Genomic DNA, 14900 nt, shown 5'->3' on the forward strand with positions numbered 1-14900 from the left:
GACTGCGGTGGCCGGGAGTGGCCACTGCACTCCAGTCTGGGCAACAGAGTGAGACTCCAACTCAAAAAAAAAAATACAAAAATGCACATTAAAGGCTCTGAGAATTACTACTCAATTGTATGCTCAATCGCATTTATCAAAGTGGTCCATGAAAAGGAGTTATTTGATAACTATATATTCCCTCATAAATAAACAGACTTCTCAGAAGCTAGTCCATGCTACTCAAATCCTTCAGAAATGTCTATCAGGAACACACAACATACTGGCCAATCTGTATTTAAAAGCTGTCTTCCTCTATTCCATTTCCAAATGTTTATGACCAAAAAAGATGCTGGTACAAATACCAAACAGAAAGCTTTTTTTTTTAATGGCCAAAAATGACTTCGAATTTTTTTTTTTTTTGAGTTGCAGTCTCACTTCATTGCCCAGGCTGGAGTGCAGTGGCATGCTCACAGCCACCCCAGCTTCGACCTGCTGGGCTCTGGCGATCCTTCCACCTCAGCCTTCCAAGCAGCCAGAACTACAGGTGCGCCCTATCACACCCAGTTAATTTTTTTGATTTACTGCAGAGATAAGGTCTTGCCAAGTTGCCCAGGCTGTTTTTTTTTTTTTGAGTTGGAGTCTCACTCTGTCACTCAGATGGAGTGCAGTGGCCGCTCCCGGCCACTGCAGTCTCGACCTGCTGGGCTCCAGTGATCCTTCTGCCTCAGCCTTCCAAGTAGCTGGAACTATAGGCATGCGCTACCATGCCCGGCTAATCTTTTTTTATTTATTGTAGAGATGAGGTCTCGTCAAGTTGCCCAGGCAGGTCTCGAACCCGCGGGCTCAGGCAATCCACTCACCTCAGCCTCCCAAAGTGCTGGGATGACAGGCTTGAGCAACCGCACCCGGCCCATTTTTTTCTTTTAAATGACCAATAATGATTTAGAATTCTTCCACTGTTAAACCCACTTTAGGAAAAAATAGAGGATCTTAATAAAACAGCAGAACCAATAAAATAAGCAGAACAGTAGAGGCTGTTGATAGGTTTAAATTCCAAGCTGAGCAGCCTTCCTTACTACCTGAAATCTATTTGAGAATATCTCTTGCAAACCTAGTTGCCAGTTGTTTTCTGCCAGATAGGACTGGGGCTCACTGAGGATGCATAGGGAGAAACTGGCCTCCAACAAAATCTCTCCTTGGCTGCAAATACCACAAACATGGTTTACCTCCCAGTAAAATGACTAGCATTTCATTTCCCACAACTCTGATGTATCACTCCTATAAATCTACTAGTGGCTACTTACATAGATTTGGCTACCCGGTGTTAGTTTTTTGAAACCAATATACTTGGTTTTTATGCCTGACCAGGGCTGTTTCTACCTACAACCTAGACTAATCGTACCATCCCTCCAGGATCCAGAAACCAGTTACTTTCCAATCAGTTCTTCGTAGGCACAGTAATAAATGTATTAAGATAAAGTGGGCATTGAAAGAAAGAACTTCGCTGGGAGTGGTAGCGTGCACCTGTAGTTCCAGCTACTTGGAAGGCTGAGGGAGAAGGATCTCCTGAGCCCAGTAGGTCAAGGCTGCGGTGGCTGGGAGCATGCCATTGCACTCCAGCCTGGGTGACACAGTGAGACTCCAACTCAAAAAAAAAAAAAGATGAACTAGAGTCTGGCTTACCTGCATAAATATCTATTCTGGTGGCATCAGCGTCTCTGCAAAAAAAAAACAAAAAAAATCAAGATCCAAGTAAGAATTAATATACCAACCATTAAAATGCATAGTATTGTGAGCAAAATGCATAGTATTTTGAGGATGATTTCACTAAGCCATACAGAAATTCTATATCTATTAAAGCTTCTTTTACACTAGGAAACTCAATTCTCCTTATATATCTGTAAAACATTTCTGAAGTGCCAAATTATTTAATATAACCACATGACACTTAAAGCCTGGATATATTTTTTAATGCTGATTTCAGGATGAAAACATCTATAGGATAAGCAAGAACATTTCCCTGTACACACCAAGAAATGACTCAAATGTGTTTCTCTTACTCATTTGTGACTACAATCCTAAAAAGTTGTTCCAATAACTTGTCCATTTTATCCTTCTTACCAAGATTTTAAGAAAAAAGGTAACAATAATCTGTCACAAAACCTGTGAAAAATCAGGTTTCATGATACACACTGCAGTCAACAGACTGATTCCTGGGCCCATACTCTTAACCTCTGTAACCTTGAAAGGAAGTTCGGGTACCCCATTAGACTCCAGCCATGGCTGAAATCACAGATTCAGCCAACAGTGAAGACTTCCAAAAGGCTTAGAATCTAATCTGCCAACTGCAGGCAAGGAAAATGAAACACAATTTTATTGGTTTTAAATGCAAAAAATCTACTCAAAATCCAAACAGTTCTTCATGTACCTAATCTCAAAGATATAAAAATATTTTCAAATATAACATTGGCAGAATGTATGCACAAGGATTAACAAAGAAATCTCTAGTTCATCATATGATGATACACAAAAAAGCAGCCTGCCACTGCACACTATGGTCTCACTAAGCTAACTAGTGGCAAATTCAAACATACATCTCTTAAGCTACAATACCTTTTCCCCTCCCCACTCAAACTACAATATTTTCTAATTGAATGGAAAAACTGAGCAACCAAGATTGAAACAAAATGGAAGTTTTCCAGTTACACAACTTAACATACTTCCATGAGCAGTCCAGTAAATAATAACAACGAAAGTAAAAAGATGTAAGTGAACACAGAAAGTTATCAGCAAGCTTATCAAACTAGGAAAACTGTTTAGAAGCACTTCTACTGTTAACTCTTATCCTCTTCTTCCTTCATTAGTCATCAACATATGGTCAATAAATGATATATGTGAATTTTATGTATATTCTGAATATATTTTATGCATTCAGGAATAACAATGAAACAGTATTTTCTTAACATAATTATAACCAGACTCTTGATCCAGACTTGGATCTTTGTCTCAGAACCAATCTAAACTTCTATTCAGTCTTATACAGTACCATTTATATGCTTTCCATCACTAAGAACTCAGTATAAGATAGTGCTAAAAAGTGATTCCAAGATGCAAGCACAGCTGCAAACAATGGAAGACATCTTGATCATTTGGAGTCACCTGAAAATAAAATATATTTTGGGAAAGCAGAACTCTGGTATAGTTTTCAGGACAGAAGTAGTTTTGGGGGTAGTAAGGTCACTATTTTTAGGCTAGAACACAAAGAACAATGAATGAAGCAAAGGCAATCAAGTAACAAAATGGAAGTTATCAACTAATGTGCTATTAAAAATACTTTTTCAGTAAGACGTTTCTTAGGAGTTGCAGCTGCTACAGAAATGTCTTCCACTCAAGACTTCAGAGAGCAAAGGCTACCCAAGATGTTTCCACTCCAAGCACAGACTGTAGACCTCAATATTACATACCTTGCATTATCAACCAGTTCAGCAAGAGCACCAAACAAGAATTCATGAGTGGTTCTGAAATGATAAATACTAAGAGTTAGCAAAAGAATTATAAACTGAAGTCTGCCTTCCAATAAAATCACGGTTATAAAATATTTAAAGGTTTAAATAAATAAAATTTTAGAAAAAAATTTTAAATCATTATTTGCACTATTTACACTACCGAAATTTAAACTTCTCCACAACTCAAGCCTTTTCAGAGCTCACTAATACCCCTCAGTTGTTCATCTTTACCAAGTCCTGCTATCTGTTCAGAAATGTTTACTCTGCCTATTTTGAGTTGAAAAACTCACTGTGAAGCACTGAAAGATTCCTATATGTACTAACTGCTAAAAGCTGTGTTCTTCACTTATTCATATTCTGTCTAGAGAAATATCTGTATTTTATTTTTCATTGCCTTAACCAGTAGTCAGTTTGTGCATATCACAAAGACTGTAAAAATACAGCTTATGCATAAATATCACCTTTATTTAGGCTGAGTGTAGAGGCTCACGCCTATAATCTCAGCATTTTGGAAGGCCAAGGCAGGAGATCGCTTGAGGCCAGGAGTTCAAGATCAGTCTAAGCAACACAGCAAGTCCTGTCTCTACAAATATTAGCTGGGTGTATGCACCATAGTCCCAGCTTCTCAAGAGGCTGAGGTAGAAGGACCACTTGAGCCCAAGCGGTCAAGGCTGCAGTGATCCATGATTGGATCACTGCACTCCAATCTGGGAAGAGTGAGGCTCTGCCTCAAAAAAAACAAAAAAAAAAAACTTCTTTATTGAGTTTTGAGTAACATGGTAACTGTAGTTATCAAACCAAACTTCCAGTAGCCTCCCAGAGATGACCACTGGCTCCCCTCCTTGAAGGGGTTAACTTTAACGGGCCCTAGGAGACCATACCAAGTTTTTAATCTGCCTAGAATTGTTCAAGAGGGTATCGGATTCCTTTCTTTAATATAAAGTTGTGTTTTTAGTCAAAATCTGAGTAAGTAAAAAAAAAAATAGGTTATTGTTCTTCTTTCTCCGTCCTTAAAGTGGAACTTTTTTTTTGCTTCAAAATTGCACAAGTGTATGAGCTTCTTTTTTTAACTTGTAGATCATACACAGGTATTGGTAGAGCAAAATGCAACAAATTATCCATTGAGTATGCTCAATTTACACTCACTTTAATGTGTTGTTTTTTCACAATAGTCTTCATTAGATATTAAAGTAGGATGTGTCTACATAGAAACACCTAAAAAAATCAGCTTGACTTTTGGCTAGAGAAAATACAAAATTATGAACCCACAGGACATTACCATCAACTTCCCAAAAAGACTCAAATTATCCCTGCCAATTTTTATGTGTGCATACACAGTTCCAGTCCATAGCCAAAGTGAAATTGTTAAATGAAATGTCAATACTAAATAACCAGCAGCTAGGATACCTTTTATCACTTACCATATTGTTGTGAACAAACGTAAAACATTAGTCTATAAAATATTTAATATGGAACTGTCCAGGAACATTGTTTTTTCCTTATCAAATAACTCTTCAAAGTTTTACAAATGCAAAATCTGAACTAGATACAACTTCTACTACTTGAAATTTTAGAGAACTTTTCCCTCACAAGATCAGTGAATATATGTTGCTAATCCAAAAGCAGCACCAATAAATATAATGAAACAACAACAAAATCATCAATTCACCTAGAAAACAGAGCTCGAATTCTTCTAAGCTCTAATTACTTTACATGGAAGAACCAAATTTCTAAAAGAAAACCTGCATAAAAACAGCCATATGCTTAATTATTAAAAATACTTAATCTCTAGAATTATCACTTTAAATACAAATTACGATTTAAATAAACAAAGTTTTCTGTAAATTACTCCACTAAATAGGGAGAAATAAGCTGAAAAAAAATAAGGTGACCTGCTGAAGGTAATGTAGGTTGAAAGTGATTATCTAACATTCTCAAGCTTTTAACCAGTTATTTCTTGTCAGATTTATAAGTGGCTTAGAGACTTACTAAGCGGATATGTTTCCTATACTTGAAAAGTTTTAATTTTGAGAACTGTTATAAATACAATATAATCAATTTTATTGCAATACTTCTCATTTTAACATAATTTTGTACTTTAATGTAAATCAAGGACTCTCAGAAATACAGTTTCTAGGGGAAAAAAATACAAACATAACAATGAGACCATAACTTGCATAAGAATGCACTAACTTCAGAATATAAGAAGAATGAAGTTTCTGGTCTTTTGGTAGTGAGAATGGTGAATTTAAATAATGTAGAAAACTAATTCTGACACCCTTTGCCAACACGACAAGGAAACCAAAAACAGAAATAGCTCCTTCTCAATAATACATATTTCTGATTATGTCACATGGAAATGACACATTTAGAATACAATAAGCAGATCTCAAAAGGGCAAGCACAATGCACCTCTGGTTAAGTTATCACTGCTTTATCAATGTTTAGAAATGTGTCTTGCACATTTAGAACCTAAAAATAAATTCAAATGGTCTCTGTTGTTCCACACATACATACTTCAGATAAGCTAAGAGACATCTTTAAAATGTAACTAACAATTTGGGCAACACAGCAAGACTTTGCTCTACAAAAAATTTAAAAATTAGCTGGGCATGGTACACCTGTAGTTCCAGCTACTCAGGAGGCTGAGACAGGAGGATCACTTGAGTCAAGGAGGTCATGGCAGCGGTGAGCCGTGATCATGTACTCCACTGCACTCTAGCCTGGGCAAGACCCTGACTCCAAAAAAGAAAAAGAAAAAGGAAAAAAGTAGCCAAAGGTATTCTGTGATAGCAGCATACATCATGAAAAGGTACCTTTTGGGACAACTATTGGTAAGGTTAGAGACAATATTTATAATCTTCTTCAGACCTCCAACTGAAAAACAACAGATCTTCCAGATGCTAAAGTCAGAGTTCTAAATATTTCTTAAAATCCTAAGAGTCAAAAACGTATCAACTGCATAAATTCTTTTTCCCAAATAATATTCCAAGAGATGCGATCATTACTAGCTAGCACTGGGGATAGAACGGATAAATATCAAAGGAAATTCTTTTCTTCCCAGACCTAAAGATCCTTTGCATATGAACCAAGAAAGATCAATAACCTGGAAAAAGACAAAAGATATTTCACAAATACATCTGCTTTCAACTGATCGTGGCCTATATGCCATTTGTGCCACATTAGAAATAGTTTTGCAGTTCAGCATTTCCAGGGGCAAATTCATGTGTAAATTAGCTTTTTACATAAAGAAAATGGCCTATTTCTGTTCTGTCTGAATTGAAACCAAAAAGTTATCCACAGGCCCATCATGTAATAGCTTCTGTTGGGTTCTTGGATATGCTGACAATAGTTAATTGCCTTAATTGCTAGAAAATAAGGCTAAGAAACTCTGGAGTCACTACTTTACATTAAATAGCTTTATATATATTTAGAGTATGAACCTATGATTCAACAGTCATCAAAGTTATATGAGTACCCTAAAAAACTGAGCACCCTATGTTCTCACTCATAAGCAGACCCTGAACATTTGTCATAATACTGTAAGAAAGGGGTTGGCAGTAGCAGGAAACTCCCAGGGGAGGGGGGGCACACAACATCAATAAGGTTACCTAATCTCAAGCCAGGCAAAGTGGGGACCAAAGTGAAACCCAGACTTTACCTGTACAATGACCACCTGCATGCCTAATCCTGAATTGTACACCACATCTTTAAAATTAAAAAATAAAAATAAATAAATCTGTCTCTGAACTGACAGGTTCATCTACATTCACTTCACATACAGATAAAACAATGCAGGACTATATGGCCAACATAAATTACTAAATGTGACAACACTGTTGGGTATGGTAGTTTACGCCTGTAATCCCAGCACTTTGGGAGGCCAAGGTAAGAGAACTGCCTGAGCCCACGGGTTCGAGACCAGCCTGGACAACTTGGCAAGACCTCAACTCTACAACAAATCAAAAAATTAGCCGGGCATGGTACCGTATGCCTGTAGTTCCAGCTACTTAGAAGGCAAAGGCAGAAGGATCACCTGAGCCCAGCAGGTTGAGGTTGCAGTGGCAGTGAGTGTGCCACTGCTCTACAGCAGTGACAACAAGAGTAACCAGTAGACATACTTTAGCATCTATGAGCCCACTTACCAGTACAGCAAAGTGATTTAAGATATGCCAAAGATGCCAGGAGCAATGACTCACACCTTTAAGGTGGCTCACTTTGGGAGGTAGAAGCAAGAGGATTGCCTGAGACCACGGGTTAGAGACAAGCCTGGGCAACATAGCAAGACCTCGTCTTTACAATAAATCAAAGAATTAAACAGGTGTGGTGGCTCATGCCTGTAGTTCCAGCTACTTGGAAGGCTGAGGTGTAAGGATCGCCTGAGCCCAGCAGGTAGTGGCTGCGGTGGCCATGAGCGTGCTACTGCACTCCAGCCTGGGTGACTCCAACTCAAAATATATATATATATATGCGCCAAAGAAACATCACTGCCACCACTACATCTGGAATAGCAGTCACAAAACTCACCACTAAAGAGAAGTAACTGCAAAACTCTTTTTATTTAAAAACCCTTAGGCCAAGAGTAGTGGTTCACACCTATAATCCTAGCACTTTGGGAGGCAGAAGTAAGAGGACTGCCTGAGCCCACAGGTTCAAGACCAAGTTCTGGGCAACTTGGCAAGACCTCATCTCTACAATAAAACAAAAAATTAGCCGTGTGGAGGTGTGTGCCTATAGTTCCAGATACTTGGAAGGATCGCCTGAGCCCAGCAGGTCGATGATGGCCATGAGCGTGCCACTGTACTCCAGCATGGGTGACAGAGTGAGACTTCGACTCAAAAAAAATTAAAATATACATAAATAAATAAAAACCCTTTTTATCAGTGGCTCAGCCTTTAATCCCAGCACTTTGGGAGGTCGAGGCGAGTGGATTGCCTGAGCCGAGGGTTCGAGATCAGCCCAGGCAACTTGGTGACACCTCGTCTCTACAATAAATAAATTTTTTTTTAAAAGTATCCAGGCATGGTAGCACACACCTGTAGTTCCAGTTACTTGGAAGGCTGAGGCGGAAGGACCACCAGAGCACAGGAGGTTGACACTGGGGTGGCCATGAGTGTGCCACTGCCCTCCAGTCTGGGCAACAGAGTGAGACTCCAACCCAAAAAAAGGAAAAAAAGAAAATTTACTTCCCAGGCCTGCTTTAAGCCTAACAGTGATGCAACCAAGATCAATAGCTATCAGACACCTGACACAAAAGAAGTTCAATACAAATTTTTGCTGACTATTCTACAACAGATGCGCCAGAATTTACTAATTATGTCTGATGACTAGCACCAAACAGCAAATCTCATTGTTCAACTTTTGCTTTATAATATCACCATCTACATGTTTATTGTACACCTCGTATGAGCTAAGAACTTCATAATATTTAACATAACCCTCATAAACTGTCAGATTAGCCCCAGTTTACAGATGCAAAAACTGAGATTCAAGAAGTTGACCTGCCCAAGGACACTGTCAGGAAACAATCAAATCCAGATTTGAATGGCTCACAATCCCATTGTCTTTTCACTGCACCACAATGATTTTCATCCTCTGGTCTGGGCTCTGCTTGCAAGTCTACATTAAATGAGAGGTAAGCAAAGGGCCATCTCTTTCATAATTCACAATACAACAATACTGTAGATGCCAGACACCCTAGAACGGTCTTAAGTTTCTAAGATTTTAACAACAAAGGAGAAGGTCCTGGAAGACAAATCTTTCCTTCTCTGAAGGAGATTTACTGAACCACTATATAGGGGTGGTTCATCTTCCAAGTTACATTGCATGAGAATTTAAAAATCTGTTTCCTCTAAAAACGAACTTCCAATCAGGTCACCACAATTTTAAAAAGCTCTCAGAATTAATGACAAACAAAAGACAAACTTGGTGTTTCAGCATTCATACTTTCTTTTGGTAGGACTAGACACAATGAAAAGAACAAATTTGAAGGTCAAAGTTGTGACCCAGATAAACTCTAGAGCTTCCAAAATGATACTCCAATGCTCAAATGTTCAAACAAGCAGGTGGTTGCAATTCAACATAGGTAAGCCACAAAATATTTTCCAACCTAAGTGATTTAACTGAGGTCTGCTTCTTTTCCTTGGTTCTGCCCACCTATCACTGATCAACTGTAAAGTAGCAAAAAAGAAAAAAAAAAAGCAAAAACTATCCCATAATCCTCAAATCAAGAGACTTACTGAGATAAACTAAAATTTAAGACTTGAAAGGCGGAAAATAAACCCTCTGCTTTAAACACAAGCAAACAGGCCCTTAAGAGTGCAAGACTAGAGTCAGCTCTGCCTAATGGTTAGAAGCACTACCACCGTGGCCAGATAAATCTTATTACCTTAGATCTTGGCAATAAGATTTAGCAGCTATATAACCATTAGCACATAATTTAATCTCTCTGAGCTTCAGTTTCCTCAAATACAAAGAAGGAACTATCCTTACCTCACAGGGTTACTGTAAAGATTACTTTGGATAATGGTTAAAACAATGACTGGCATGAAGCAATTAACTTGTTGTTACTACTATTTTTTTATTGCACACGAGTCTTTGGTGAAGCTGAAACAAGAGCCCAGATTCTGAAGACCAGTTCACAGTCTGCAAGATTATCTTAAAATCCATAATTCCAGGTTTGCCCTGCCATTCCAAAATTCAGAACTAAGATAACCATTAAACACAATCAACCATGGGCATCTAAGTGGCCTCCAATTGCTTGTTCTTAACACGACAGCTCAAATATAAAAAAGAACAGTGAAGATTTGCCCAAGGCTGTGCCATCAACAAGCTGAATAACCTTTGATCAGCAACCTCATCTAACTGGGTTTCAGGTTCATCATTCACAAGTGTGAGAATCTGGCAGGGTGTCCTCTACAGTACCTTCTCTAAAATTCAACAGTCCGTTAATAAGCTCCCTAAACAAAATAAAACCAGGCTCTCATCATTTGACAATTTACTTCACTACTCAGAAAAAAGTATTTCCTTTATAGGAAAAACAGCAAAAAATTACAGACATTAGGGAATCGCAAATAAGCTGTTGCCTTCTCCATAAAAGACTAAAAGTCATTTTACTACTATTAAGGTTAAAGGGAGTTTATGCTCTCAACTCTGAAGGTGGTTCTTCAGATAAGTCTGGATCATTCATTTAGCTGCTCATCACCGCTCTAAGTACTAAAAAAATGACAGAATACTTACCATCACCTAAAAGTAACAGGTGAATGTACTAAAACACTAAAGTAATTTTAACTTCCAAGAGAGTGAGCATGAGAATTAAACCTGAAACATTCCAAATCGGAGTGATGGTAACCTCTTCATGAATTGAAGAAACATGAACACTGTATGTTTCTGCGGGGGAAATTTTGGGGAAAGACTATCAGAGTTAAGGGTTTAAGCTGGGCTCAGTGGCTCAGCCTGTAATCCTGCGCCTTTGGGAGGCTGAGGTGAGTGGATTGCCTGAGCCCACAGGTTCGAGACCCACCTGGGCAGTGAGACCTCATCTCTACAATCAATCAAAAAATAAGCCTGGCGTGGTAGCACGTGCCTGTAATTCCGGCTACTGGGAAGGCTGAGGCGGAAGGATCGCCGGAACCTAGTGGGTCGAAGCTGCAGTAGCCAGGAGCGGCCACTGCACTCCAGTTTGGGCGACAGAGTGAGACTCCAACTCAAAAAAAAAACGTAAGGGTTTAAACAAGTTGCCATTTCTTACTTAGCATATACAAACTACACTGAATACAGGGAGCAATTTCCCCAAAAGATAAAGCCAACTGGCTGAACTTCACAGAAAAAAATAAAAATTCTCTTCTTGCAAGTTATTATTTAAACGTCTTCTTTCTTTTTTTTTTCTTGTTAGAAAGTAAACACTTGTTATAAACCCAGCTGTTTAGGCTGTTGTCACTAGAGAGGAGAAACAGTTGATGCTAAAATAGTCCTTTTGGCGATCCAGTACAGCAGTACTTGTTGGTTTCCTATCAACCATGTGAATGAAACAACTCAACATACTGACTTCAAATAACTAAAGTTTGCATTTAGAAAATTTTGATCCAATAAATGAAAATCAGATTCTTCTGGATTAGCAACAAATATTTCACTGATCTCAGTTCTTCAATACAAAGCTCCACCATCCAGTGATACATTTCACTCCAGTGATACATCCCAAAAAGTAAAAAATGCAATGTTCTGGGCAAAGGATCTCCACATTAACATCAAGGGATGAGTTACTGGTTACCTCGGTGGCCCCTAGAGGATACTTACGAATTTGTGTGCAGATACTCAAAGGTTAGCTGAGCTCGATTCAGACTGCTGTAATTTGTGAAAGCCATGACTGCAATGAGGTCTCCAGTCTTTTACTCACTAACTGGGATATATAACTTTACGATGGAATCGATTTTCCAGCAAAAGTTCAGTAAAGCTTTGCTCCTTTAATGACAGTTAAGAATACCTAGTCTCTGTTCGAAATATATTCAGAGAGATTTAAAACTATAGTTGGTTTCTTCTTTAAGTATTTCTTTTTAATCTTCTCAATGTCCTATTTTGGAAAGAATTACATCATAAATCTGTAGTCCTAGGGAGCTTTCAGCATTAAGTTCCGATGGCTCGATTCAGACAATGAGTCGAATGTGGATGGTCCTGTAGTTGGTTCTTGAGTTGGCGGTTTACCACTACTGCATCTTCATATTCTTCGAGCCTTTTTTGGTTCCCCTAAATATCCTGTAATCAACAAGTGTACCAATCCGGAAATTTACCAATCCGGAAATTTACCTACTTCTGTCAGAAAGCAGGTAAAACCACCACCCATGTCCTCACCACAAGTGATGCCAGGCTCCTTAAAAAAACAGACTGTACACCGCGACCAAGATGTCGACAGATTGCATATGGCGCCAGTTCCGGCTTCACCACCTCCCTGATGAAAGAGCTCCTAGGTGCTGACTGGCGATATCCTTTTTCAAAGCCCGACTAACAGCTTGCTGTCCCGCCCCAATCTCCTCAGTGGTGGGTCGAGTGACCTCACAGAGGCCCGCTGAACGCCTCACAATAGACCCGCCCAAATCACCTCGGGCGGGCCGCGCCCCTCCCCCACTCCCCTCAGACAGCTGCCTCGGCCTCAGACCCTTCCCGGGCCTCAGTCCCGTGGCCTCCTCCTCACGGAGAAGTGTTAGTCCCAGCTTTCAAGCACCGGATCGAGGGCAGCGGCGAGCACACCACCCGACCGGGCGTTGCCCGGAGCCCACAGCTGCCTTTGTCCCTCCCCGCGGAATTGGAACCCAACAACCGCAGGGCGCTCTTGGAACCATGTGCTGCCGCCGCCGCCTCCGCCGCTGCCGCCCGCGCGCCGCACTGGATGAGATGATGACAGGACTCGGCGCCACGAAATTCGGCGTTCAGGAGAGCTCTGCCGCCGCCGCCACAGCCTCCACAGCCACCGCTTTGTCTCCGCCAGCGCACACAGCCCTGGCCACCTCGCGCACTCCCCGACGCCCCAAGCCCCCGAGGCCTCCGCGGCGCATTCCGCCAATCACAAAGCCACAGTTCCTCCCGCCCCCGCCCTGATGCGCTGCCTTTTGATTGGCGGACAGTGTGTGGCCGCGTGACCGGATCTTGGTTGGCCGGTCCCGCCCCTGTCACGTGATGACGTGCGCCTCTCTTCCTGCTTTCCTGACCCTCTCCGCCATTTAAAGAAACAGTACCGGGGGCGGGCCGAGCGACGCAGCCGGGACGGTAGCTGCGGCGCGGGCCGGAGGAGCCATCTTGTCTCGTCGCCGGGGAGTTAGGCCCCTAACTCGAAGAAGCCCTGGCGCGCCCTCCCCCCCTCCCCGGTCTGGTAGGGCGAAGGAGCGGGCGCGCGGTCGATCGAGCGATCGGTTGGCGGCTCTTTCTCCTGCTCTGGCATCCAGCTCTTGGGGCGCAGGCCCGGCCGCCGCGGCGCGCGCCCGGTGGCCGTTGGCGCTCGCGCCGCGTCTTTCTTCTCGTTCGCAGAACTCGGGCGGCGGCCTATGCGTTTGCAATCCGACGAGGAGTCGTCCGGGTGGTCGGCGGCGGCGGGCAGCTGCTCCGCCCCGCTCCGGGGGAGGCGGCGGCGGGATTTGGCGCGGCCGGGGAGGCGGGGGTGGCCGGGGCTGGCCTGGAGGCCTGGCGCCATCCTTCGGGGCCTGCAAGGACCCAGTTGGGGGGGCAGGAGGGGGCCGGAGGATGGTTGGTGGTGGGCTTTCTACTTTGCCTTTTCCTCCTTATGCCGCCTTAGTGAGAGGCCCGAGCTCTGGAGGCAGCTCCGGGGTGGAGAGACTAGCTCCGGAGTCGGAAGAGCTGGGTTTGCTTCCAGGCCTAGTCACCAGCTGGCCGAGTGGCCTTAGGCAAGTCACTCTGTAATTTGTCTGCGCCTCAGTTTCCTCCTCTGCATATCAATGTGTGTGGGATTGAAAGCGCTTTGTAAACTGTAAAGCGTTGGTGTACGTAAACGACGATTATTGTTTGTAATGTTGAGATGTAAGAAAACTTAACAATTGCTCAATCCTTGGATCTTGAACCTGGGAACCTTGGGGTGGTGTTGGAGATCTCCAAACTTCCTGAAATTGTATGCAGGAATTTTTGGGAATGTGTATTTTAGGGGAATTAAGATCCATGCTAGCAAGTTTTCAAAGGGGGTTGTGACCTAGAAGAATTAAGAACTGGTATTACTTTATGCCACAGGGAGGAAACTGAGGCCTAGATGTCATTTGGGACCCTTCACGACCAATTCGAAGCCCCTGTTTGAGTCCCTGGGATATGTGAGCTGTTTCTATGCATAATGGATATTGGGGTAACAACATTCCCCTGCTTGGCTTCTATTTTGAATCCTTTCACCATAGGGTGCCTGAAGGGTGACTGATGCATACATATGGTACAATGGCACCCAGTGTAAAGCAGCTACAGTTAGGAGTGGATGTGTTCTCTAGTATCAAGAAGCCTGTTTAATCCTTGGCCCGGCAACTCTTTGTTTTCTGCTGCTTATACCGGTGCCTGACTACCTTTCTGACTCTCTCATTGACCTTTTTCCACGACCGTGGTTGCCATCTATTAATTGCTCCTACTTTGTAACCCTAGTCTGTGTGGTAGGTAGTGGACAGACTTATTTATAAATGGTGCTGTCAAGCCCAGCTAACGGTGCACGTGGAATTTTAGCAAGCGGGCTCACTGGAACAGACTGTGAACATGCATGGAATTCCTGAAGACGTTTTGGGTTTTTTTTCCTTATTAACTGAAGGTTAACATTCTCTGAAAAGTTTTGTTAGCACTCCTGCGGAACCTCAAAATCAGTAGATTTGGAAGTGATTCAAAGCTTAATTTTTTCCTGACCTGCCTTGTATTCTAATTGCTTGCAAGCGTGATACTAAG

The 14900-nt window shown here is 41.8% G+C and overlaps 1 protein-coding gene across 2 annotated transcripts in view; it reads right to left on the reverse strand.

Annotated features, from left to right (window-relative positions):
• The window catches only part of MORC2 (MORC family CW-type zinc finger 2), a 43068-nt gene extending 30453 nt beyond the window's left edge, over positions 1-12615 (reverse strand). For both annotated transcript variants that reach the window (XM_021711422.1, XM_008056186.1), the window contains exons 1-3: positions 11784-12615; positions 3447-3500; positions 1666-1700 (exon numbers count right to left, since the gene is read on the reverse strand). In XM_021711422.1, the coding sequence (XP_021567097.1) occupies positions 1666-1700; positions 3447-3500; positions 11784-11851 (157 nt within the window). In that variant the 5' untranslated portion in view covers positions 11852-12615. The remainder of the gene's footprint in view (positions 1-1665; positions 1701-3446; positions 3501-11783) is intronic.
• Positions 12616-14900: the final 2285 nt, after the last annotated feature.

The sequence above is a fragment of the Carlito syrichta genome, unplaced genomic scaffold (assembly GCF_000164805.1).
Source record: "Carlito syrichta isolate Samal-C Ts95f unplaced genomic scaffold, Tarsius_syrichta-2.0.1 Scaffold302276, whole genome shotgun sequence".
NCBI classification, from domain to species: domain Eukaryota; kingdom Metazoa; phylum Chordata; class Mammalia; order Primates; family Tarsiidae; genus Carlito; species Carlito syrichta.